We start from the raw sequence: 25,296 nt of genomic DNA on the forward strand, positions 1-25,296 counted from the left end.
ATGACTATAAAAATAATGTACATCAGAACAGAAATTATGTTAAAATCTGGTTTGTGACCATTTCATTCCGGTAAAAACTTCAACAAAATAGGCAAATTTTATTCTTTACCCTTGAAGGCTGCAGCAGGCCCTTTTCCCTATGGCAGGAATGTTATACTGACCTGATTTAGGCTGAGCCTAAGGCACAGTTAGAGCACTCAGGCTATCTTAGCTGCAGACATGCCACTGTGAAGTGATGCACCATTCAGAGCAGGGGCTTTATCCAAAACCAAATCAGATAAGGTGTCCTGGGTGCTGCTTTTCTCTGAGCCACCTCATCCTACCTCTGGTGACACTCTGGGCTCCTCTCCTCTCTGAACCCTCTGCTTATCATCCTGCAGGCTCTGCTGCCAAATAGGAATGAATCTCCAGAGGGGGGAGAGTAATAGAGTGTGAGGCTCCAAATTAAGCGCTGCCTTTCTATTAATATCATTTAAAAGTAACACACCACCTACAGCTCGTAAAGGAACCTCAGCTGTAGCATTTTTAAATACTCAGAGTGATTTATGTCCCTCATAATATCTTTGCCTGCAGCAGCTTTGTTTCCAGTGTGAAAAATAGAAAATAGATTAAAAGCCTCCAGTTCCTCCAGAAATGGCCTCAAGTTGTGCCAGGAGAGGTTTAGGTTGGATATTAGGAAAAATTCCTTCACTGAAAGGGTTGTCCAGCCCTGGCACAGCTGCCCAGGGCAGTGGTGGGGTCACCAGCCCTGGAGGGATTTAAAAGCCCTGTGGATGTGGGATAACCTTGGGGGCATGGGTTAGTGGTGGCCTGGGCAGTGCTGGACTTGGTGATATCAGAGTGCTTTTCCAACCTCAATGATTCTGTGATTCTATGATTCTTTTCTTCCATTACTTCCCTGCCTTCCCTCCAACATTTTTTTTATGATTCCTAAGTGCTCTCCATCAGTGTAGTTGCTCTGGGTTCTCTTAGCAATCAAAAACATTGGGAGAATCCTATTGTTGTTACTCAAATGGGTGGTATGTGCTTGGCAGTGGCCAAGTTGAGGGCTCTGACAAACTTCTGCTGAATTTTTCCCAGGGTTTTTGTGCTATTGATTCTTCCAATGGTTTTTCCTGCCCTGCAGCAGCTCCCTGCTCCTGTGCACAGCCAGCAGAACAAAACCTGTGTGTGTGTGTGTGTGTGTGTGTGTGTGTGTGTGTGTGTGTGTGTCTCTGTGTGTGTGTGTGTGTGTGTGTGTGTGTGTGAGCCATTTCAGGCTGCCTTGGGGCAGCCTCACAAACTCACCTGCATCAGCAGTTGCAGCCAAAGCTCTCCTGCAGCTGAGCAGGCTCTGAATCCCTTTTGCTGACTGAACTTCAGGCAAGGCCAGCTGGGAGGGCACCCACCTTCAGCTCCCCCCCACTGTGTGCTCAGCTCCCAGGAGCAATTGGAGCCTGCCCGGCTGGAACCACTTTGGATTAGGGATTGTGCCTGTTTGGATTAAAGATTGCCTCCTAAAAGAGGTACAGAATGTTTTGCAAAGTTGAGAGTCACTTCCCCTGTTTTACAGGCAGTAAAATGCAAGAGCAAAAGATCTGGTGTGTCCACTTGATGTAGAAATGTGGAAATAAATGGAAACTTCAGGAAAAAGTGACCTTCTGATGCAGGGGCAGCACCTCATGATTGAGCCTATTAATGCATCCAATGAAAATAAAAATCCAGTGAGTGTCACAGAATCTCAGAATGGTTTGGGTTGAAAGGGACCTTAAAGCCCATCCAGTGCCACCCCCTGCCATGGGCAGGGACACCTTCCACTAGCCCAGGTTGCTCCAAGCCACGTCCAACCTGGCCTTGGACACTTCCAGGGCTGGGGCAGCCACAGCTTCTCTGGGCAACCTGTGCCAGGGCCTCTCCACCCTCAGTGTCACCTTCCTGGTGTCCTGGGGAGACATACTGATGTTGAACTGGGAAAAACCAGTGTGCTGAAGTGGGAAGCAAGTTTGGAAGGAGGCAGAACTTCTCCTTGCACCTTGGCAGGACTAAGAGTTTGTGGTACATGAGCCACGAGCAGGGCACTGTCCTGGCTCCAGACACACGTGGCTGTAGGTGCTTGCAAACAGGGAGTAGCTGATGAAGGTTTCCAGGGAGTACAGTGGGAGAAAAAAATCAGCAAATAAGTATTTGTGTGTGGGGAGTTGAGCACAGGCCCACGCACAGTGGGGCTGGGTGGGGGCAGTGATGTCCTGGGAATGGAATCTGCTGTTTTATTGCGAGGGGAAGAGATAAGTGAAGTTTTCATCACCACACCCAGAGAGGAGGAATAACCCAGGCAGGCAGCAATGGCTCCACACAGCCCTGTACCAACCCACAGGCTCAGCATTGCCTGGGATTTGTGGGCCACACCTGAGTGTGGGAGAAGATTGTCACTGGAATCATGACAGTAGGTTATGGTGGAGGTACAAAGTGGAAAATCCGTGTTGAAGACAGACACGGCTCCAAATGGCCCCTGCAGTGCTGGGACTCCACTAGTCCCACAGGGAAAACAAACAGGGCTTCAAAACAGTGAAATCATTTGATATGCTAATGTGTAACACAGTGATGTCACTGGGAACAAAGGGGAGCAAAGTAAACAGCCAAGACAAAAGAGATTTACTGTCTTATTGCTCCTCTAGTCCTGAATAAGGTTTTTCTGAATAGTAAGAAATAGCTGATCTGTCCATTTTCTCTTTGATATCCATTCTGTTGCCTCCTTGGTAATCTTATTCTGGAGGAGCTGTTTTCAGAGAAGGCAGCCCAGCATGTGAGACAATTAGCAGCAGGTTTAATGAATCACCAGCTCTTCACATCTGGGTGTGTGCAGGAATCAGCAGCACCCGAGCCCTGGCACATTTCCCCCTGCCCTCCTGAGGCTCTGCAGGATCTTGGGGGTTCAACATTGCCCTCAAATATCATCTCAAGGAGCATTTCACAGCAATCCCTTCTTCAGATTTGCACCAGAATAAGCAGCATTTATTTACAGCTGAGATTTGATCATAAAACTGAAATACGAGTCATATTAGCTCATTATGTGATTTGTGTAGTGTGCAGCATTTTCTGAATGGATATTAAATAATATATATTCCCTGCGGAATAATAATAATAATATAATAATATAATATTCCCTGCTTGCATAGAGGAGAGATACCTTAATTTGGCCAGGTCTCTTTAGGAATCAGGGGACAAACAGCTCAAGGGCTGAAATAGTCTCTGTGGTATTTCATAAATATTCTCATTTTCATGGGAAATGCTGCAGCAATGATTTAAAAAACCCAAACAACAGAAAACCCACAAAACACACCCCCCTCTTAACCACCCTGCAGCATCTCACCTCTGCCCCATGATGCTTTCATGTTATTTTCATCCATTTGGGCACTGTTTGTGCACAGGTTTGAGAAATGTGGATGAAGACAGTGATTAAAATATTCTCTTGCAGATCTCATTCCCTGAATCTATCTTTAGAGACAGATAAAAATACAATTCCTGCAGATGTTGGTACTGTCAAAATATTGCGACTGCAGGGGAATCAAGGAGTGTATAATCTCAATATATCAATTCCCCTGGAGCCTCAGGTATGAGCTCAAAGAGGTGGAGTTGACACAACTGAGTGTGCTGTTTGATACCTTCGTACTGCACCCAAAAGAAACAACGAGTTTTATACCTTTTATATAATGGGTTTATTTATGCCAAATGAAATAGTTCAAGTGCACTCAGTACCCACCCCAGACAGTCTCTCTCGTAGGCACTTCATCTCTCCAGTTGGTGGGTGAAGGTACTGGACAGGGATCAGCTGCTCTGCCTCAACTGACGTAGCTTTTTCCAGCATTGGAATGTATTCCAGTGGTTAAGAACAGATGTATAAGTTTCTAATGTAATTTTCCTTCATTAAGCCTATTGATTTAAAATGTAAAATCTGCTGTGGAGCTTGGTCTGACTTTTTTTTTATGAGCCGTCAAGAGCTTGCTCCAGGAACCATTATCAGAAACATCCAAAGCAGAATATATTTCAGAATAGTGGGAGCAGTCATGAGATCCTGGATAAAATGGTCTTATAGAAAACGGAGTTATGCAACAGAAAACAGTTAATCATAAAATCATTCTGTTCTGTGAAGAAATAGCATGAACTTCGTTTCTTGCTTAATTAAGTTTTATAATATAAACATGTATCTGATATCTTTGATCCAGAAGAGCCCCTGCTAATGGTGCTGTTGACCTCTTTGCAGAGAAGAGAGTGGGCTGAGCAAGGGCTTAGGGAGCTTTAATCTGTCAGAGCTACAACTCTGACTTTCAGGGTGGTCTTGGAGGCACGAGGGCAGGATTTAAACTGCTGGTCCCTACAGCAACAATAACAAGACTTCTCTAAGGTTGATGGCATGTGAGTGTGTGCTGGGGCTTAAATTCGAGTGAAACTTTTGGCAATAAATGCTGTGTGTTTAAACTTATCCAGCACAGCAAAAGGATTCCATATGCATAATCAATAAGTTGTTGGGTTTTTTGGTTTGTTTGGGGGTTTTATTTTTAATCAGCTGTTGCCATTTTAATATTGCTGTGATTTCCAGGCTGAGTGTCATAGCTGATATTCGCTATTGAAAGCCATGACTTCGTCTGCGCTCAAATCCAGCTTTGGAAAATGACTCATTACTTTTTTTGGCACTGAAAAGTTTATTACAGTACACAAAAAATTTTGCAAACAGCTGAGAGTTTCTCCAGTCTAAGCCATTTGATGTAGTGTGTATTTGGTGAGCATTCACAGTGCTCATAAGGGATTTTCTAGGGCAGTGTTACTGGGCTGGGGGTTTTTTTGAAGTGAAATAAATTAGAATAACTTGGTGCAGGTGCTGCATAGGTAGGGTTTTCTTGCTTGACCACGTGGAGCAGTGCTAGACAGAGCTTTCTGAACAGCCTCTAATAATCTCTTCTGGCTTGCAAATAATGTAAACAACGAATCTTATAAATCATGAAGAAAGGAGTAACCCGAGAGTTCAGATGGGAAAGCTGCCTTCTCCCTGAGTTCATTTGAGTGGAGGTCGGAGGAATCACTTGGAAGTCTCGAATCAGTGCTTGGCTGCTGCCTGAGCCTTGGACTAACTCTGCCGTGTGCTGCTGAGCTGACTCGGTCCCTGGGCTGTTTGGAACCTCTTTCACTTCGCAAACGCGTCGGGGGAGGTCATGAAGGGGGATGGCAGCGCCGTGTGGAACCTGATGTGGAAATACTGCATTTCTGTCAGGACCATCAGGTACGGGGAGAAGATCTAAAACTTGGTTTTGGGGCTAAGTCTGAAAACTGCTTGTGTTAGAGCTCGCCTGTCCTGCACCCTGCAGAGTTAACTCTCAGAAGGTTGAGAGGATTATTAGGGTGGATTCTTGCTTGTCATTATACTAAAGCTGTGACAAGAAAAATACAGGGTTATTGCAAAAAAATCTTCAAGCAAAGTGGAGTTTTCATGATGTCAGAGTTTTGGAAATACTTCTGGCTCATTTACTCTTGGAAATACCTCTGTCTCTTTTACAAGCAGGAAAAAGTAGGAATATGAAAGAAACCTTATTTTAGTGAATGAAAATTCAAGAATTCTTATTTTCCTTTGAATGCTTGCCTGTCATAACTTTCTGTTTATTATATCTCCCAAATCCATTTGTTCTTAGCACACAGCGAGCATCACTTGCTTCAGACAAAGGAGGAGGGGGGAGAAAAGAAGGTGGCTTTTAGGGCAGGATTAAACTCTGAGTTGAGTCTCCAGTGTCTCTAAGCTGGTGCGGTGCTACGACCTTACCTGTGAGAACACAGGAGGCTTAAATCCGAGGAGGGGCTGTGGGTGCTGTGCATGGCACGTTCTGGAGGTGGGTCATGTTTGACACCCTGCCTGCTCCCTGCCAAGAGCAGTTGCTGTGGATTCCAGCCGAGCTCATTCCAGGAATGGAGCTATTAAAGAGGACGTTTGGTGATGGTGTGTTCTCTCGGCGATTTTATACATTTAAAAACAGTTGGCTGTTTTCAGGCGGTGGGTTCTTTGTGGGACACGGTTATGGGGGTTAAATGGTACCTTTGGTCTCACCAGGTCCCTGGAGAAATCATGTAATCTCAGTAATTACTGCATTTCACACTGGGTAATTATTCTGTGCTGAGGACATAGTTTAGAGAGCCTGAATTCCTGCATGAACTTTCATTGCAACCAGAACGAGACTGTGGAAAGCTGGTTATCATCAGGGTAGCAAAATAAAGCCAAGAAGTCCCTTAGTTCCCAGCAGATGGTGAGTCAATATAATAGAAACTGGAAAGAATCCCCAAGAGAGGATTTGATTAAAATAAAAGTAATTTGATTTAAGATCTGTGTTTAGAACCAGGAGCAGAGGGAAAGCCTGAAATGAACCACATCAGTGCAGTCCTTACAGCCCAGATGCTCATCCCGACCTTGGTGCTGCTGGAACTGGCTGAGAAAAGTCCTCTGCAAACCCCTCAGCCCCGAGGGTGGATGTTCCTGCTAAGACTAAGCTTTAAAGGTTCCTCAGAGGCCTGGGGTGTGGTGATTTTCTGACGTTTAACATGCAAATTGTGATCTCCTGTAAACAGCCACTTCTTTATTTCATGGGTGACCTTACTGCTGTGGAGGTTGAAAATTAGCTGAATTCCTTACAGCAGGGCTTATATAGAGCTGTTGGTGGTTCTTACAGCCAGTATAATGCAAAGTAACATGCCCCTGTGTTACAGCACTGAGGGAATTTTCAATTAATGTTTTTGGTTGTTTTGACAGATCCTATTTTCTTTGGCAGCGATACCAATAAGTTTAAGAGTATAAAAAAAGAATTTTTCCTTCATGGAAAAAGATTTCGACCACCTTAGGTTGCTTTTTTGACTTACTTCAGAGACCCCGAGGCTCTCCCTGTGTTTTGGGAGACTTCAGAAACAATCTGGCTCATTTTTTATCCGTCAAGTGTGAGGCTTGTCCCAGTCCTTCTCCCTCCTTGCGTCATCTCTCCTTTCTGGAAGACTCTGAAGCCCATGGAGCCCTTGCTGGAGGTTTCAATGAGCATCAGTGTGCTCTGTACCAGCAGAGTGAGTCTGTTTTTCCCTGCCCTGGTGAAAGCAGCAGTGAGTGCACCGAATACACTGGACCAGTTGTCCCCCAGCCCCTTCCATACACACAGGCTGAATGGGGGGGTTTATGCCTTGCTGGGAAAACAGCCCCACTCCAAAAGGAAAATTATTATGAACCAGTTTTTAAGGTTGGTCTTGTTTCCACTGGACTCCAACAGCTTTAAAAAAACATATTTGAGGGAGTCTTTGTTGTCTGTTTTAACTGGCTTCTGGGCAGAGATCATCTACATCCGTGTGTGTATGTGTAAGTTGACATGGCTAGACCCTAAACCTGTAGGGTCATGGCTGTTTGCAAAGGGAAATGTGTGTGTAGAATAAAAGGCACCAGTTTGCTTTTAGCATAGGAGAGTTTTGGAATAAAGGTGGAAGCTCGGGAGAGAGCAGGACGGTGTGGTGTGGAAAAACACTGCACTGCCTAAATAATGGGGGTTTTCTGCTGTGGGCCCACTTCTAGAGCACAACTGCAAAAATTATAACAATGAAGGGGTTTCTTCACTATTGTGCCAAAGCTGATTTTTTTGCACTTAACGTGAAACTTGTGTCCTTCCAAAGCTCGTTTCTCTGAGCCAGCTGAAGCCTCACTATTGCCAGGTTGTGTCCCAAGGCACAGCAGGAGAGAATCCCAGACTGGTTTGGGTTGAAAGGGACCTTAAAGCCCATCTCGTTCCAACCCCCTGCCATGGGCAGGGACACCTTCCGCTATCTCAGGTTGCTCCAAGCCCCGTCCAACCTGGCCTTGGACACTTCCAGGGCTGGGGCAGCCACAGCTTCTCTGGGCAAGAGAGGCAGGGTCTGGCTACACCCTCCCGGCACAGAACAAGCAGTGGGATGATCCCACATCCCAGGACAGCGCCCACCCAGAGCTGGCATTCCCAGGTATCCAGGGAGGGAGAGTTGTCATTCCTATCCTATCTGCACTGTGTTTCCAGCCTATGGGATACAGGATGATGATGCTCTTCCCCTGGTGAGCAGTGGCTCGTGCCACAGCGCAGTGGTTTTGGCTCTCCTTGGTGGCTGCAGCCCCTGCCTGCACGGGAGGTGTTAATGTCTCTGATGTTTCTGGAAATGGCAATGATGGTGTTTGTCACCAGCCCTGTTCCTGTTCCTGAGCAAGCAGCACGGTGTCACTGGCTGTGCTGTCACCACAGCTCTGCTCGAGTCACTCACCCTTCACACTGAGCCCATTGCTGTCCCAGTCTGTGTGTGATGGGGGAACAATGTCCTTCCCACTCCTATGAAGGTCACTGTGAGGGAATATTGCAGTAAATAGCACTGCTTTCCTCTGATGGGGAATCTCCACTTGTGATGATATTTGCCGGTGGAAAACTTTCCCAGGATCAGAGAGTTGGCAAAGCCTGAAAGCAGAACCGGGGGGAGAGCATCAGCAGTCATTTATTTCTGTTAAAGTTACATTTTAATAACCCATCATGAGTGGGGGAGAGGCAAATATACAAGGAAGAAATTATTTATCAATATATTCAAGTTGGCCATGGTATTTGTAGGAACCTGGCAGTGTTGAAGCAGAGGAGAACATGTTAGAGAAGGACAGGGAGCAGATGAGCTGCGTGGGGAAGGACTCGTCCCTCGGTGGTGTCCTGTGTGCCAGCCAGCACAGGGATGGGGTTAGTGGTTGGAGACTGGAGCCATCTGAATCAGCAGATCCCCAGCCCACAGAGAATAAATTACAGGGTTTATAGTAATGTAACACATAGTTTTCAGCTTGCATCTTAAAATTCCACTTGCAAGTAATGGAGGAAAGCAGTCAATAGTTAGTTCTTAGTGCTCTCCACATCTGGAAAAAAGTAAGAATTAGTCCTCAGTCTGAGCTGTCAGGGAGTTTCTTCCCTTATTTTCCTTCTGCTACAAACATTTTCCATTTGGGTTCAGTCATACTTTATTTTTAGTTGTCTGCGTTGGCTTTTTTTTTCCCCTGAAAACTGACAGAACAGTGCTGTGAGTTCATCAAGCAAAACCCACACCCTGACCAGTGAAAGGTTCCCGGCTGGGATTCGGTGGCACTGGGGGCAGCACAAGCTACTGGAACTGGGGAGGGGCAGCTGTGGAAGCTTGGAACACATAAAAGCAGTTTGGTGTATCTTGGGTAGGTGTTGATAAATGTTCTCAGCATCCCCACCTCAGCATGAAAGCTCCAACTACCCTAAATGTGATCTAAATGTGATCAATTCAATAGTATGGGCTGAAGAGCCAGGGCTGGGAATAGTTTGCTCTGTAGTTCCTGGGCAAATATCAGCAGAGTTCCCTTCCTGTGGCTGTTTAACACGTGACCAAAGATAATGGGGTGTAGAATCAGATATTTAATTTATGCAAGGCAGTTTTCACCAGAAATGGCAATTAGAACACCCACCTCAGCTGTTCCTCCTGGCACCCACAGGGTTAATGTTTGTGACAATCACCTGGACAAGGAGAATATCTGTTCTGTGTTGTTACAATGGTAAGCCATAGAGTTAGCACCTTTTCTTAAGAGCAGACATTAACAATGTGATTTTCCCATAGCTATTTCATGGCTTAAAACACTAATGAGAACCACTCAAAATTCACTTCTAAAATTTAAAAAAAACCCCCCAAACACAGAGACTTCCATATTTATCTCCAACATGTGTATATTTTTATATTCAGTTTCTCTGTGGGTTCCTTTGTCATCTGCACAGTGCTGCACTTGAGAGGCTACTAGACAAAGCCAAATGCAAGTCATTGTTAGTCATCCCGATGCTTTAATCTCCACACAGTGCAGGGCTTTCTGGAGGCATTAGGCTTGTGTTTAATCCAGTGCAGCTGTAATTATTCTCGTGCAAGTCTTCCTTTGGGGTGGAAGATCTGCCCAGCATGACAGTGCCAATGGCCACACAGCGCTTAATTAGCACTTAATAAGCTCTCAATGCCAGTGTAACAAATCATGGCGAGGCTGGGATGGAGTTGGTGTCCTTAGAATCCTGTGTGAGCGTGTCCTGTGCATTTTGCACATTAAAATATATGATTTGGGTGAGTGTTCTGTGTTTCCTCCACTGTGGTGGGTGCATCCTGGAGGGAGAATCACCGTGGCATTAATTGCTCTGAGCTCAGGCTCTCTGCCTGAAGCAGCTTGTTCAAGGGGTGAATTACACATCCCTTTGGTTCTGCTTTGAATTATTATTTTTAAAAACTCATTTAACTGTCTTTAAATGTTGCTTGTGTTCAACTAGGGCGTCTGGGTGTTTACATGGCTGGATTATTCCACTCTGATTGTTCATGTAAATGAGTGGTTTGTGGTTTAAGTTCAGTGAGCTCAAATTGGTTACAGCTTACAGACCTCCTGGAGCAGAGGGCCAGAACCTCACCAGCTCCTTTTGCTTGTCTCTGTTACAAGCACTCATTAAAATGCTCCTACTTAGTCCTTTCTGTGCTCTTTTTGTCTTGTACTCTGTATTACTGATAAAAGCTCAAAATGTGTAGGTAGGGGCTGTTAGAGACAGCAAGTGATTGCAGTTTAATCCTTGCTGGAGTGTTACTTTGCAATATTTGCACATCATTAAGCCTTTCTTCAGCAGAAAACCCTCAGGTGAGGGTCAGCTGCCGTGGAGTGCACAGACACTGTGCACAAAGTCCAGGTACCTTATGAACTTCAGTGTGTGTTTCGTAAGAGAGGTCAAATAATTGCAGAAGATATTCTTGAGCAGGGAGGTTGGACTAGATGACCTGCAGTGGTCCCTGCTAACCATCCCCACTCTGGGATGCTGGGAGGATGTGGTGCAGCAGCCTGAGGTCTGCAGGCTGCCTTTAGTCACTGCTCACACCAGTTTTATTTTCAAAGGGTTTTTTGTTTTATTTAAAGGCTGAGTCTGCTGAGCTGTTCTGATATGAAAAGACCTTTTCTAGCTAAAAATTGATTCAACTTCTAGCCCGCTTTCGAGTTTTCACGTCTTTGCTTTAAAACAGTCGCAGCAATGTTGAGCTCAAACGCTGAGCTCGGGCTGAGAGCAGCCCTGGGTTTAGGCTCTGCCAAGGCTCTGTCCTTGCAGGGTGCAGGTTCTAATGAGATGCATTGAAACCCTAGAAGTCAGAAACCTAATCCCAGACAGTCTAGAGGAGTTAACAGCCTGTTTTATTATTTATTTACACAGACCTTTCAAAAGAGCTTGTTGAAGCAGAACCATGGGTTACTGAGCTGGGAGAATTGTTTGTCTAGTGGTGGAGGAGTTCCATTATATTTAAGGGAGCTTTTTGTACTTTAATGCTTGCTGGGGGTGAGGCATATGGTAAAAATGTATGTGGCAGCATTTAGAACAGAACTGTTGTTTGAGGTTTTACTGCTTCCACTGCTGCTCGATGTCTTCTCAGACATACCTAGAAATGGGCAGTTAGGCTTTGCTCTGAAAGGATACCACTTCTGCTGTTAAATTACTCAGTTGTTTGTAGTTTTTATATTTTCCAAACACCCAAAGCAGCCTTTCAGCTTGGGTCTTTCTGCTCTGAACATACAGACAAAGAAACAAATTCTATGGAAGCGTTACCTGCTCTTCGTTTGAACAGAATTATCTTCTAGTGGACTGTAAAGCAAATTAGGTAGAAAGAACATAAAGCTCTGAGCTTATCTGATTTTAACAAGATCATGCATTTTCCAGGAGGAGTCAGATGACATTTTAGGAATTGGTGAGTATTTTTCAATGCAGTGCTTATGAATCATGTCATTAACATCTGTGCTGTGGATTGATCATAGTATGAAAACGTGGTACGTGAAATGATTTTAAGGAAAAATATGTCTGCTTAAATGCCTGGGAAAGGCTTTATTCCTTTTCTAGTAGGAATTCATTTTGCCATACAAGTGTAAAATCTAATTCTTGCTATGTTTTTGCTGTTCTCGATGCAGTATCTGCCTATTAATCATTTTCTTTGACAATAATCATAAAACCAGCAATAATTCATGCAGTAAGCAAAGTGTCCTGAGTTCAGTCATCTTGTAGCAGGAGGCAATAATTCACTGGTATAATTAACTACCTGACAGGTATCAAGTGACTGAGGCATCTGAAGTGTTCTGAGGTGGTGTGGGGGATTTCCTGTACTCCCCACTGCTGGGGGGGGGATGGCAGAGCTGCTTAATTAGAGTCTCGTGACAACTGCAGGATCAGACAAATAAATTAGAATAAAATCAAAGCTCACCACATTTGTATTTACTGGTTAATGAAATTTCAGCAGAACTGGAGGTAGGTGAGGCACGATGGTCTGAGCTGCTGGACTGGTGGAGCATTTCCGTGCTGAGTGTACTGGGGTGGGAAGCTGCAGGGTGATCATTTAACAATTAAATGTGCTCTGCAGATTGTCCCACCTGCCTTGGGCTTCTGGAAAAGTCGCAGAAACGTGCATGGCATTTTGCATTTAATGACTTCTCATTAGTTGGTGATATCAGAGCAATGAATAATATTCTTTGGTAGCATCAGGGGGCCAGTTTCATGGTCTGATGGGGCTTGTTCTGCACAGGGAGAACACCAGGGCTGGGAGTTCCACAGGGAAATTACACCCTGACATGAAGCATTCTGGTTCAGCTCTCCTGAAAGCTATTTATTTTCACATAAATTGGTTTTCTAATATGGGAGTCCTCTTGGACACAGTGGTTTACCACATCTCCTTGAGGACTGGGCTATGTCCGCAGGCACAGTTGTGTCACCACTCACTTTCTGAGTATCAACTGGCATTATTCAGGTGTCAAGAAATGCAGTCTTTCAGAGGAGAACCTGGAAATTCGGGTTTCCTAGGATTTAAGTTTTAAGAAGTTAGGATTTAAGAAAGCATCCAAACACTCAGAGTGCCAAATTGAGGTAGCACGAGCTGCTGTGCCCCTGCAGTGCCTGTGGTCCCTTCTGTGTGCTGTCACACCGAGCAGAGCTGGAGAATCCCGTGACAAGGAGTGGCTGGCCATGACCTTTGGCAGAGAGCTGCTCATGCTACTCCACCTGCAGCCTGAATGCTTTTTTGAGTTAAAGCAAGAGGGATTTCCAAGACCCTGGGCAGGTTGTGGTAGCTCTGTCAAACAGGCAGGACACAGAGCCAGTGTGGGTTGCTGCCAAGGGAAATGTGACCTTTCTGTTTTTGGGAGCCTTTGGAATGTGTTCCAATAACTTTGTTCCTGCTGAAAGGACAGTGGGGTCACAACCTCACCCGTTTGTTGCCCAAAGCCTCAGAGGAGAATCCCTTAGGCTCATGTTTCCTGAAGGTTTGTTCCACCTCTGACCACTAAATGACTCCTTGGCTCTCTCTCCTCTCCCGGGGGCTGGAGGGCAGTGTGTGCTTGTGGTCAGTCCTGCCACAGCCACAGGGTGTTTGTGGAGCAGCCTGGGCCCAACCATGCACATACACAAAAGAACCTTTTGCAAGTTATTTCTGTATCTGATACTCTATATTTCATAGCATGTATTCAACTGTTAAATAGGCTTTATTGGTTTGTAGTGTTTTGTATCAATATTTGATCACTTCCTCTGACTTTCCTGGTCCCTGCCCAGGGCATGGGGTGCAAGGTGAGGAGCTTTAAGGTCCCTTCCAAGCCAGGCCATTCTGTGATGCTGTGAAATCATTCCAGGATTATCTCCGAGTCCAGCTGGGAGGCACATCCAGCCCCACGGCCACACTGGGTAAAGCATCCAGGCAGTTTCAGAGGAAGCTGTGGGAAGGACATGCTGAGTTTCTGATGCCTCTAGGAAGATAAAAGGCACGTTTGTACTTTGCCTTGGATCCTCTTATCTGAGAGCAAGCCCTGCTTGCCTTTGGGAAGAAGGGAACAGAAGCAATAGCCATGGGCAGATAAGGTTATAAAATAGCCCTTATAAAAGCCATCAAAACAGCCTCACTGCTGCTATTGTTGGGGTTGATTATGTTCCCAAGGAAATGGAAGCTGATTTAACACAAGTTTGAGAACAAAATTAGCAGTTACATTTCTTATATTGCATATTTTTAGTCTTGTGTTCTCAGCTAAGAGTTAAAGCTCAGTTCCAAGTTACTCAGAACTCTTGGGTGTCCACAAAAGGTCTGCAGGTCTCTAACAGCTGCACAGGAATTCTGCATAGGTAGATGCATTTTTATCAGCAGATGCTTGTATAGCTTAAATCCCTTTCATGTTCAAATCCATAAGAATGAACTATTCCATCAAATAAATGAAATTGGGGCAGATTAATCCATTCAGTAGCGTATCTGTTTGAAATTATCTTTTGATATTTCAAAATGAGTGAAAACTAAGCACACTTTTTATTGTGACTGTTTAGGAGAGCTTAATCCTGCTGCTCTAGGCACACAGCTCTGACTTTAGGCACTTTTCCACACACAGTAACCCTCCAGCCTTGTGTCCTCAGTGTGCTCAGCTGTGGGGTTTTCTGGCCATGTATACAAAGACCTGATGATAGAATTTCTCTGTCTGTATATTTTCAAGTTAATGGAACAAACACTTGTGGAGGAAAGGGGCCATTGAGATGGAGATAAATACTTGACTTCTTTCCAGTGTTAATTCTTTGAAAACAAACACATGGAAAAGAACGTGAACCTTAAAGGCAACCTCTTGAAAAGCTTGTCCCAAGTTGTTTTTCCTGTTTCAGGCTCTGGAAACACTGTGTTTTACTGGTTATTCTACCTGCACATTCTGAGCACTCCAGCAGATTTGTTACTCAGGTGATTTGGTCTTGCACAGTAGCTCATGACCATCCCTTGGGAGACTAATCCATTTCATGCCCATCTTGCAGGGACAGGCATAGTGTTGGTGTTCCTTGGAAGAAGAATGGGGTGGAGAGTGAGAAATTATGCTGGAAAGGGTGTAAATGACAGTTCCTAAGTGCCTTTTGTGCTCTGCTTCCTCTCATCCCATTGTCCCCACACGTTGGTTTTGTCCTGTAACAATCCATTGTGTAACATGGGGAGAGAGAGGAAAAAGAGTCCAGGGCAAAAACAGGCTGGAAAAGTGATTTCCTCCAAAACAGGGGACCAGTGGGGCTTCTAGAGAAATTGGGAGCAGACTCCCTTAAAGTGTGTGAGCCCTTTCAAAGCAATGATGGATATGGGTGTTCATGCAAAGATATCCAGAATTAAAATCAGACAGTTGCAGTGCCCAAGACCAGGTTGGACAAGACTTGGAGCAACCTGGTCTAGTGGAAGGTGTCCCTGCCCGTGGCACTGGGTGATCTTTAGATCCCTTCCACCCCAAACCAGTCTGATTCTAATTAATACAAGTCCCAGGACTGTTAAGAGAGGACTCTAACACTGAGCAGCACTAGTAGCAGCCATGTGACTATTCAGCTGCTTCTTTAAAGCAAAAAACAAGCCCAACCATGCACATACACAAAAGAACCTTTTGCAAGTTATTTCTGTATCTGATACTCTATATTTCATAGCATGTATTCAACTGTTAAATAGGCTTTACTGGTTTGTAGTGTTTTGTATCAATATTTGATCACTTCCTCTGACTTTAAAGACAAGACAGTATATTTGAGGCACTTAAGAGCCTTGTGGGAAAGCTCTAAGTACCCTGGGAAAGCTCCATGAGTGGTCAGTATTGTGAAGCTGTTTTGAGGAGGAGAAAGACGGTTTGTATCTGTAGGTACACTGAAGGGTTTGATGGTGGGGGTTGTTACTGCAGTAGTTCAGGTAAGTCATGTTAGGAAACCCTGGAGATGAGGACTGAGAAAGCTCCCAAGACAGGGAGTCTTGAAGCCTTAATACAATAATTCTGTAGAGATTTTCTCCTGATTGTTGTTGGCTGACAATGATCTGAAATCAGGGGCTGAAGGTGTGGAATACCCTGGACTCTGTAGTTTTCTGCAGTAGTAATTCTGAGGCAGCATAAAGCTGAGTTTTCTAAAGTGAAAATAAAGTTCAGAAGAGGAGAAGAGAACCTCTCATGACTTTGTGATACCTTTAGGGAATGACAAAGCACTGCTAACTTCTTCCCTCCTGTCTAACCTTCCAAGGGACATTTCTGGGCGAGGTGGTGACCTGCTCTCTGCCAGTGTCTGCTCACAGCCATTAGCTCAGGGGGCTCTCCTGGCTCTCATTTTCTGAGTGCTGAGGTCAGGTACGTGCTCTTTGCCTCCTCCAAGCCAGTGGCTAATGATGTTATTAACAAGAGGAGCTGTGCACCTCATTTTTCATCGAAGACACAGAAAAAAGCCCTCATTGTCCTTGGGGTGCTGACATCCATATGTGTCCAAAACAGATGCACTGGTAAAAACAAGAGGCCTCAGAAGGAAGTCTCAGCCTTTTCCCTCACTGTCTCTAATTTTTCATGTCTATCAGAGCACAAAAGATGAATTTCACTATGTCTAACTCTGCTCAGAGGGAAGGGAGGGAAATATTTTGTCCAAGCAGTCGGTGATTGTTAAAAAGGGAGATGAATTTTGCACAGTGCTTTAAAAAACTGCCTTAAAATCTGGCCCAAGTGTGTGCTCTTCATTCATTCTTCATAACTTTCCTTTCAAAAAGCTTTTAAAACTCCTCAGCACAGGGCTGGGATGCACTCTGGGCTGCGAAATTATCTTTGCAGACCTTGGAATTTTTTTCCAATGGTAATTTTAGAGCTCATATGTCAACAAAGCAGTGCACAGTATTATCATTTCCCTCTGGACTTCTAAAATCTGTATCTCCAGGGGAAATCTAGGGACCATATGACATCAGCTCTGAATTCATTAATAAGAATGAAATGTAGCACTTATTAAAATCCTTTTGTCGGAGAAACATCCTGTTTTTCTGATAAGAGCTGTGTCAGTGTTACATCACACTGAGTAGATGTTTCTGGGTATCAGACTGACAAATTCTAACCAGCTATAAAAATACCTGCAATCCTCCTCTTGGCACTAAAATACACAAACATTTGCTAAAGTAATTACTTTTGCTGAATGAATTGGTGGTGTCTGGGGAATTTGCTGTTGCTGAAGCTTTTTTTCCCCCTTCGACCTACGTGTCACAAAGTAATTCCTTGCAAAGGCTGCAAAAGGCTTAATATAATTAATTCACAGGCAAATAAATATAACTGTGTTAGTTCTTGAAAAGAAGGCAGGCACTGGAAAAACCTCAAACATAGGTATATTGTTCTTTGGCAAATATTTTTTGAGTGTTTCCTCCTCTTCAAGCTGGAGATCCTTCTAATTAACCAGCTATGGCAACAAATGCTGTCCAGCTGAGGGTCAGCTCCAGAGTTCAAATCCCAGCTGGTTGATCTCGGGACATGACTTATCTACCAGAGAGGTTCAAATGTTCCCTTGGAATTTTTATTCTTTTCCCTCACCCTTCCAGTATTAAGGCAGTTTGTTATATTCCTATCAAATATTTATATGGTTTCTCTATTGACTTTTACTAAGAATTCCTGAGCTAGGAGGGAAGTTTCCCCAGAGTGTGTGTTCTGCTGCTTGTGAGGTACTTTGTGCTGCATCCCCTTCCTACTCCAACTCAACTACAGCTGAGTTTCCAAGGGTGCACTAAAAAAGGACAGGAATAAAAGGCACGAGGAAAAAGAGGGGTAATGTTATATTTACTTTTACTGTTTCTGTGGATAGTTAAAGCCTGCATGTTTTTACAGGATAATCAATAAAAATTTCAGGCAGTTTTGATGTTTACCACTGATGTAGCACAGCCTGGCTGTAAAGTTTATCATCACTGGTAGATGTATAAAAATATAGCAATGCAGTCACTGTCTTTGGGTTGATTTTTTATTATATGCTACTTTTAAACAGCCTGGAAGTGTCCAAGGCCAGGTTGGACGGGGCTTGGAGCAACCTGGGCTGGTGGAAGATGTCCCTGCCAGGGGGTGGGACTGCATGGGCGTTAAGGTGTCTCCAACCCAAACCATTCTGGGATTCTCTGACTCTATAATAATACATTTGGTGATGTGTTCATTTAATTGTGTAGCTTTTAAATAGGTCTTCAGTATTGTAGAGCAAGTTTTCTCATGGAGATGAGGACTTAGGTTTCTAATTCCTGGTCTTTGGAGTCCTTTTGAGTTTTGGAAGACTGAATGGTGGGAGGTTACAGTTTCTATTCGTTCAAATTCCCCAGATTTCCCAATGTGGTTCAGGAATTTACATATAAGCAGTAAGAAAGACAGAAACAGATTCTAAACTCTAGAAAGTGTGGCAAGAAGGTCTGAACAGAACAGAAGCTGGGTATTGCATTATTGCTCTTCTATAATCTTATTTTCCACTTCATGAAGTACAGAGGTCAAACTGATGATATTCCCAATCTGTGGTTAGTGTTCAAAATACCTTCAAAACTTCGGATTCAAAATCAAAGTTAGATTAGAAACCTAATTAAATGTTTTTGGAGAAATGCTGATTTAGATCTTTTGTGGGTTTCGGTTGGAAAAGTACAGTATTCTGCTTTTGTCACTGAAAAACCCAGTCAAAAAAAGAGAAGGGAAAAAAACAGCAAAAAAACCAAGCAGCCTCACTCCTACTTTTAAAGTTTAAGCTTCCATAAACCTGGAAGACACATCTGCCTAAATTTACTTGGCTTGAATATTTTTCCCAAGGTTGAAGGGTTCTGCCAGGACATCTGTAGATGCTCTGTGACAGCCTGTCCATGACATTTGTGTGCTGCATATGGAATTATGGGCAAGGAGGAATTTTCATCCTGCCAGGCACTGTGATCACTCTTCTGTTGAATCCATCTCCAAATAAATCTGTTATTTAAATGTGGTTCTTAGGAATGAAAATGCAATATATACAGGACTGCTTTGGTGCCATTGAAGGTCAGTGGGGAAACTCCCACTAACTCAACAAGGATTTCACTTTTGCCCTCAGGAGGGAACCAATGACCTTGGAAAATTATATAAAGTGTGCCTGCTCTGAGTACCTCAAACTGATGGCTTTTGGAATAATTCTGCTGTCTTAGAGTTTTCAGTTATCTGTATCCTCCTTTCTTTTTCAAAATAAAGCAGACTTTGGAAGTCACTCCACTCGCAGTGAAATATTTTAGCTTGTGAGCTGGCCTGTTCTGACTGCACAGACGTGCAAAGGCACCACCAGAAACAAACTGCTTTCCAAAACTGAAGCAATTGGCTCAACAGGATGTGTAGAAAATCTCTATTGTCTACAGGTAACAATTTCTACTCATTTGGCCAACGTTGTGGTGTCTCTTTTCTGTTGATCTTGCCATGCCTTTTTTAGCTTTAGACATTCTAAGTATGGATTCAGTTAAATGTGTACAGTAGCTAACGCAGACAAACATCCTTTGGGTGATGGTTACAAGGAAAGGCGTTTCCCTCTCTCCTCCTGTGCCCTCTGGCTGTGTCTGTGGCTCAGGGGCAGGAACAGTGATTGCAGCAGGCCTGTTCTCACAGAAAGCTGCTTAAGCTATTGGATTTGGGATGTGCCAAATGCCCAGCAAACCTCAAAGCTGAACACTTGAATGGAGAGACAAGCCTCATTCTGTACAATATTGCTTAGTTTTTCTAAGCAGGTTTAGGCCCTTGAAGCAGATTGTCAGTTACTGAACCTGTCCTGCTCTAGAGATCTCAGCAAACCATCATTTCGTAGAAAACACCTCCACATGTCATAAGAACAGTGTGTTTTAAGACCCAGTAAATCCAAAGTTGGGGTAAAAAATTACTGTACTAGGCAGGCTACAAAACCTAAATGTTCTGTTATATCTTGGAGTTGTTTTTCCATGGAGAGGTGTTCAGCAGTGAGCCTGAGGAATTGTGTGTGTAGGTGAGGAGCACTGTGCTTCATTCCTCCTCCCAGTACACTCACAAAGGCTGTGCTTTGTAAAATCAGCCCCCCTGTGCATTTTCAAATGCTGCCAGTTGAGTTCCCTCTCCATCCACAGCAACCTAAGGATGTGGGCTCGCTCCATGTCTGCTGTAATGGGACTGGTGCCCTGGCCAAGCACCTTGCTAAAGCCCAGAGCACAGGTGGCTGATAATCTGTTTTAATTATAGTTAACGTGCTTAATTTCACAAGTGAGGTGTAAAGCTGACAGGCAGTTCCAAGGAGCTTTCCATCCTGGTGTCTGAGCCTGTCTGCAGTCACACAGCCTCCAGCTCACAGCCTTTTCAATTATTTACCCAAAACTGCTTTTGAAGGAAGAATTTAAAAAAAAAAAAATCATAAGTTTAAGTGTGAATGTACTAAGACTCGATAGAAGAATGGAAATAAGAGCTCTCACAGGAACACTTTGGCTTCTGCTGATCTACAGGGAATAACGGGTGAGTTTTCGAAGTCTTGTTGGTTTTTACTCCCCGCACCATTTCTCCCTGTCCCCCATCCCTCTTTTCCCTTTTGAAAGCTGAGCAGCTCCATTTATTTCCCATTTTCAGTTGCTTTTACAGTGATCAGCCCTGTTACCAGGTGAACAGATCCTCGTGCTTTGGTAAAACCCTTCCCAAATGTTGTCCCACTGAATGGGATCAGCTGCCTGCTCTGCAGATGATGCCTCCTGGTTTGGGGGGATTGTTTGTTTGGCTTCTTTAACGTGGCTGTAAAAACAAAAGCCCTGCATGTGTTTAACTCTCTGATTGCCTGCAGGACCAGGGGGGCCTGACAAGCTGCCTGGGCAGCTGCTGAGTCCACTCCATCATTTTAATATAAGCTAAACCCTACTCCCCCTCAGTGCTCAGCACACAGCAATCTGTCTTCCAGGCTCAATTAAAACCAGTTTTAGCATCTGATTAGCTGTGTAATAAGACAGTGCAAGGGGTGTGGAGAACAAAGAGGGCAGGAAGGCAGGGGGATGTACGTGCATCCCATCATTTGGTGTTCTGCAATTCAGGAAGGAACAAACATTTTCTGAAAATTACCCCTGTTCAATGGAAAGTGTTCTCAATAAAGATCAATTTTTAACAGCAAGAGATGCTAAACCTTTGCCTCTCAGCTGTGGTGTTATAAAGAATTGAAGCTCCCTCTGTGGCTCCTTCATGCAGCACTCCCATGGCTGCACTGACTGGCACAGGGTGTCTTGAGATAACGCTGCAAGAGCATTTCTTTCTTGCCTTTAATTCTTCTGCTGTTTAATATCGTTACTTTTTAACCCACGCAGTGCCTAAATCTGCTTTCCTGCTCAAAAAATGACTCCTGGTCCTTTGGAACTGAGACACTGAGATAATTACCGTTCCCAGCCCTTGCCATGAGCTTGCATCGCTTTTATATCTGTTTCCCTCTTCAAAGTATCCCTCATTCCTCCTTCAGTATTCCCAAGCACAGCTGGAGTGTGCAAATAATTGTTTGGAAAGTCTATCAAGGCAATATTTAAATGTCAGGCACTGTAACCACGTGGTACAGCAGCTCCTTAGTCCCACAGCTACAGATGTTACAAGGATATGGTGTGTGTTCAAAACGATCATCTTATTGCAGAGAATTCAGCTAGAGACTGGAGAATCTGTAAAGTCATGTTTGTACCTCAACAATAAAGCAGTAATTGTATATCTTATGTGATTTCTATGGCTGTTAAATTCTTTATATTGTGGTGAGCAAGCTTTCAAAACCTGCATGTAATGAAGCTGCAGATGTTTTGAACTAAATGGAAACTTGGGATTCTGCTTCTACCACATCAACTGCTGGTGTCTCTTGGATTTGGGGTGGTTTTTAACAGCTGAAATAAAGCAAAGAGTAGATCTGATAGAGCAATACAGGAGAGAAGTTGCATGGTGGGGCAGGGAAGGAAAGCTCTGCTGATGAACAGGGAATTTAGACCTGCGGTTTCTCCAAGCCTTTAGGAACAGCTACAGGTGCTGTCAACCCTCATGGGAGGAGGTGCAGGGAACTCAGGGTTGTTGTGCCAGGTTTCATTGGAGAGGTTCATGGGGGATGTTTGTGGTATCAAAGGACATAAAATCTGGTGTATTATGGTCTGGTTGTGATTCTGCCAAACCCTTCCCCCACAGCAGGCGTGTTCCTGAGGGGAACTCAGGGTAGGGAGCGTTGGGTGCATCTTGCATGTGTTGGAGAGCCCAGGAAATACACCTATTTCTTCACTCCAATTTCTTCTTTAAACAGGTTTTCTAAAACATTGTCTAAAAGTGTTCCACAACATTTTCAGGTAACCAGATGAAGGGGCTGATTGTAAATTTGGGGGGTCACATTGTTTTCAGCCATGTGATTCAGGCCATTATTCCTCCCCTGTGATTTAATACTGAATGGAAAGGGTGAAAAAAAGAAAAGGAAACCAAGTAGTGGCATCTGGGAGAGGCAGTGCAAGCTCAGAAAAGGCTCTGGAAAGAACAGGGAAAGCTGGAATGGAGGAGGTGTTTGGGGAGATCTCCAATCTCTTGAGGAAATGAAGGGAATATAATATGTAAGTCCCCAGTCTTTGTTATTGAGCCAATTATACTGCTTTTCAAAAGGTCATCTTTCCTCTGTGCTACATTGCAGTGACACATAAAACAGATATTTTGATGGTTTGGAGTTCAGTAATGTTTTCGGATGGCAGAGAGTTGCATCTCTGCAACAGGAGCCACAAGCAATTGTACTGCTTTGCAGAGATAAAAATTACCAATTATAGGTATTTGGGCAGTTACAGATCTGTCCAATGGAATTTATTGTGGACATACAAAAAAGTATGAGGATCTGAAAGGTGTTTGCAGTTTAAATATTGCATGCAACCTGTAATGCAACAATTTACCTGCCCCAGGTAAGGGAGAACAGTGCCCGTGTGTCTTGTGTTATATGTACATATTAATATGTATGTGTGTATTTACATATAAAATAATGTATACAAGACTCCAAAGGGAAGTTTTACTATTTCAAGGTGAGATCAAAGTTATTCAGTTCAATACTTTAGTTCCCTCCCCAGCTGATGAAGTGCAAAGCCTGTCTCATGCCTGTTCTCAGGGCTGGATATTTGACATTTCCCCTCAGATATGACTTAGGCTGAAATTCTGGAGATAAAGCAGGATCTTTGAAAAATTTTAAGGACCAAAACTGATGCCCAGTTGTGGACTTTGGTTGGTTTAAGGAGGGCTGAGTGCTGGTTTAGTAGGGCTGTTCCTAGTTAAAAATGCAGTGAGTGGGTCAGCTGTGACATTAAAGGAAGATGCTGTAGCATCTGAAGGGAAATTCTTTATTTAGCAGGAATATTAAGTGTGAACTGCCACAGCTCAACAGATAATTGAAGGAGACAGTCAGAACTGCTCCAGACAGCACTGTACCTCCAGTGTCCCTGGCTGGGGGAATTACTCAGGCTTTTAAACTCCTATTAAAGTGCTCTGTTAGGCTGATGTAAAACCCTCTGTTCTGTGCTCACTCCCACTCAGGAGACCTTGAGAACCTGAAGATTTAGTACTACAAAATAGGCTTAATTCTTGAACTAGGTTCTCTTTAGTGTTGATATATATCTAAAATCAGAAAAATTAAAATTGTGCTGCTGCATTCAGGATGTGCAAGACAAATACATTATTTTTAGCACGTGTGCAAAAAATGTGAAGATAATTTGAACATTAAAACATCTGTCATATCTGAACAGTGCAGACGTTCCTATTTGCTAGTGAAAAGGTGACTAAAAGAGCAGAGATGTTTCTGGGAACAGAAGTGTTTGTCAGTCCAAGGCCCAGCATCCAGCCCGGGCAGAGGGACTGAAGGTGGTGCCATTGACCCAGCAAAGCCTCGGCATTCCAGGGCTCCCAGCAACTGCCCTGCTCCTGAGCAGGGATGGAGGTCAGGACCAACTTCAGGGAGAACAGACTTTGCCGCGTTTATTGTTTATATTTGCTTCAAATGTAACACTCGATTCTTTTTTTCGTTTGAGGTAAATGTGTCTTGGTTTCTCGGTGTTTCATTTCCTCTGACAAAAGTCACTCCCTGGGAAGTGCCACGTTCGGGTGTTTGAGGTTATAGTCGGGAGGTTTCTGAGCTGTGTTGCTTTGGCTGGGATGGAACCCGGGCTGGAGAATGGCCATGATTCGTTTCTGAGCAGCAGAGGCTCTGTTCTGATCAAGGAAAAGCCTGTGCTGTCCGTGGGGCTGGTTTGTTATCTAACCTAAGTGGCTTAGGGTGATGTACACAAATCTGAGTGCAAACACATGGAGAAGAGGCAGGTGATTCTGCCGAATATATTATCCAAAAACCTGTTCTGAATGATAAGCAAAGAAGTGCAAATTTATGCCACCTCAGTTAGGGGGCAATATTTTAATTATTAAAACAAACAGAATTTGAATGCTACTAATTACAGCTGGAAGATTTGTCAATAAAGCCAGAATAAAAAGGGAATTCAAGTTATTTATTTTGGTTTGGAAGCCAAAGGAGGAAATGTTTTCTACATCTTACTAATATTTTCTAATCTGTGTTGCCACAAGATAAAGAGCACCTGAACAAGCAGCACATCTGGATAAACTGAATCCAAATGCTTTTAGGAGTGTTGGCCAACTGATTCTCTCCAGTATGTTTTATGGGGATGAGGAAAGTAGAAGCCAGAGAAGTGCAAGTTCATGTAATATCCATGTTTGAGAAGAAAGGGATGATTTAGACAATTGATAGTGTGTGGGAACCTGCTCCCGATTTTTGATAGATTTGTAGAACAGCCAATATGCAACTAATTCTGCTGTCCTTGTCTTTAACAGAGGTTAAATAGACTTAAATTGAAACAGGCTTCACTTCTGTCTCCACCAGACCTTGTTAGTGCCTGCAAGGCAGCAGTGGTGCCTGGAGGCCAAGGCAGCGGCCTCCAAACTTTTTGATTGAGAACCTCTATCAGTGAAAAATGTGTCTATATTTGGAAATTATATCCATGTACTACTGAAGTTCTAAGACCATCTTCCCACACCCCAGTGGGTCATGATGCAAACGCCTCTGGAGACTACTGATCTAAGCTAGGAGAACCACCAAATCCTCTCAGCAGATGTAATTCTGATAGTTCTCCAAACATGGCTGTAAACTGGAATTCTTGCAGAGCAGCTGAGTTTAAGTGGAATCATAAGGATATCAAACTATGTAACTTTTAATATCCTGGTATGAAAACAATTGCTAAATCTGTAGATGACACAAATGGAGGGCCAAAGACAGTTTTGGGATAGTTTGGCCAGTAGAACCCAAGCAAACAATGTGCATATTTTATTACATGTGAATGTAAAGCTGAGTGTCTGTAAACCTGCTTGGAGCCCACACTGGGAAGAGTGGGAGCTCTGTCCCAAGGAATTGGTTCTGTAAAGCTCCAGGGAGTCACACTGAGCAATCAGCAAACTGGTAAGAGGCAAAGAGAGCTTTGGTGGACACAAAGTGAACTGATCTGCTCAGA

At 43.8% G+C, this 25,296-nt stretch overlaps 1 protein-coding gene across 10 annotated transcripts in view; it reads left to right on the forward strand.

Moving 5' to 3' along the window:
* The window catches only part of IQSEC1 (IQ motif and Sec7 domain 1), a 332,802-nt gene that overhangs the window by 196,964 nt on the left and 110,542 nt on the right, over positions 1-25,296 (forward strand). The window contains exon 1 of one of the 10 annotated variants that reach the window (XM_027666014.1): positions 5,081-5,254. The exons of the other annotated variants lie outside the window; for them this stretch is intronic. Coding sequence (XP_027521815.1) covers positions 5,187-5,254 — 68 coding nt within the window. The 5' untranslated portion in view covers positions 5,081-5,186. Of the gene's footprint in view, positions 1-5,080; positions 5,255-25,296 lie in introns of those variants that run through there. 10 annotated transcript variants of the gene reach the window in all.

Source organism: Corapipo altera, unplaced genomic scaffold, assembly GCF_003945725.1.
Source record: "Corapipo altera isolate COAL_440 unplaced genomic scaffold, ASM394572v1 101, whole genome shotgun sequence".
Classification (NCBI taxonomy): domain Eukaryota; kingdom Metazoa; phylum Chordata; class Aves; order Passeriformes; family Pipridae; genus Corapipo; species Corapipo altera.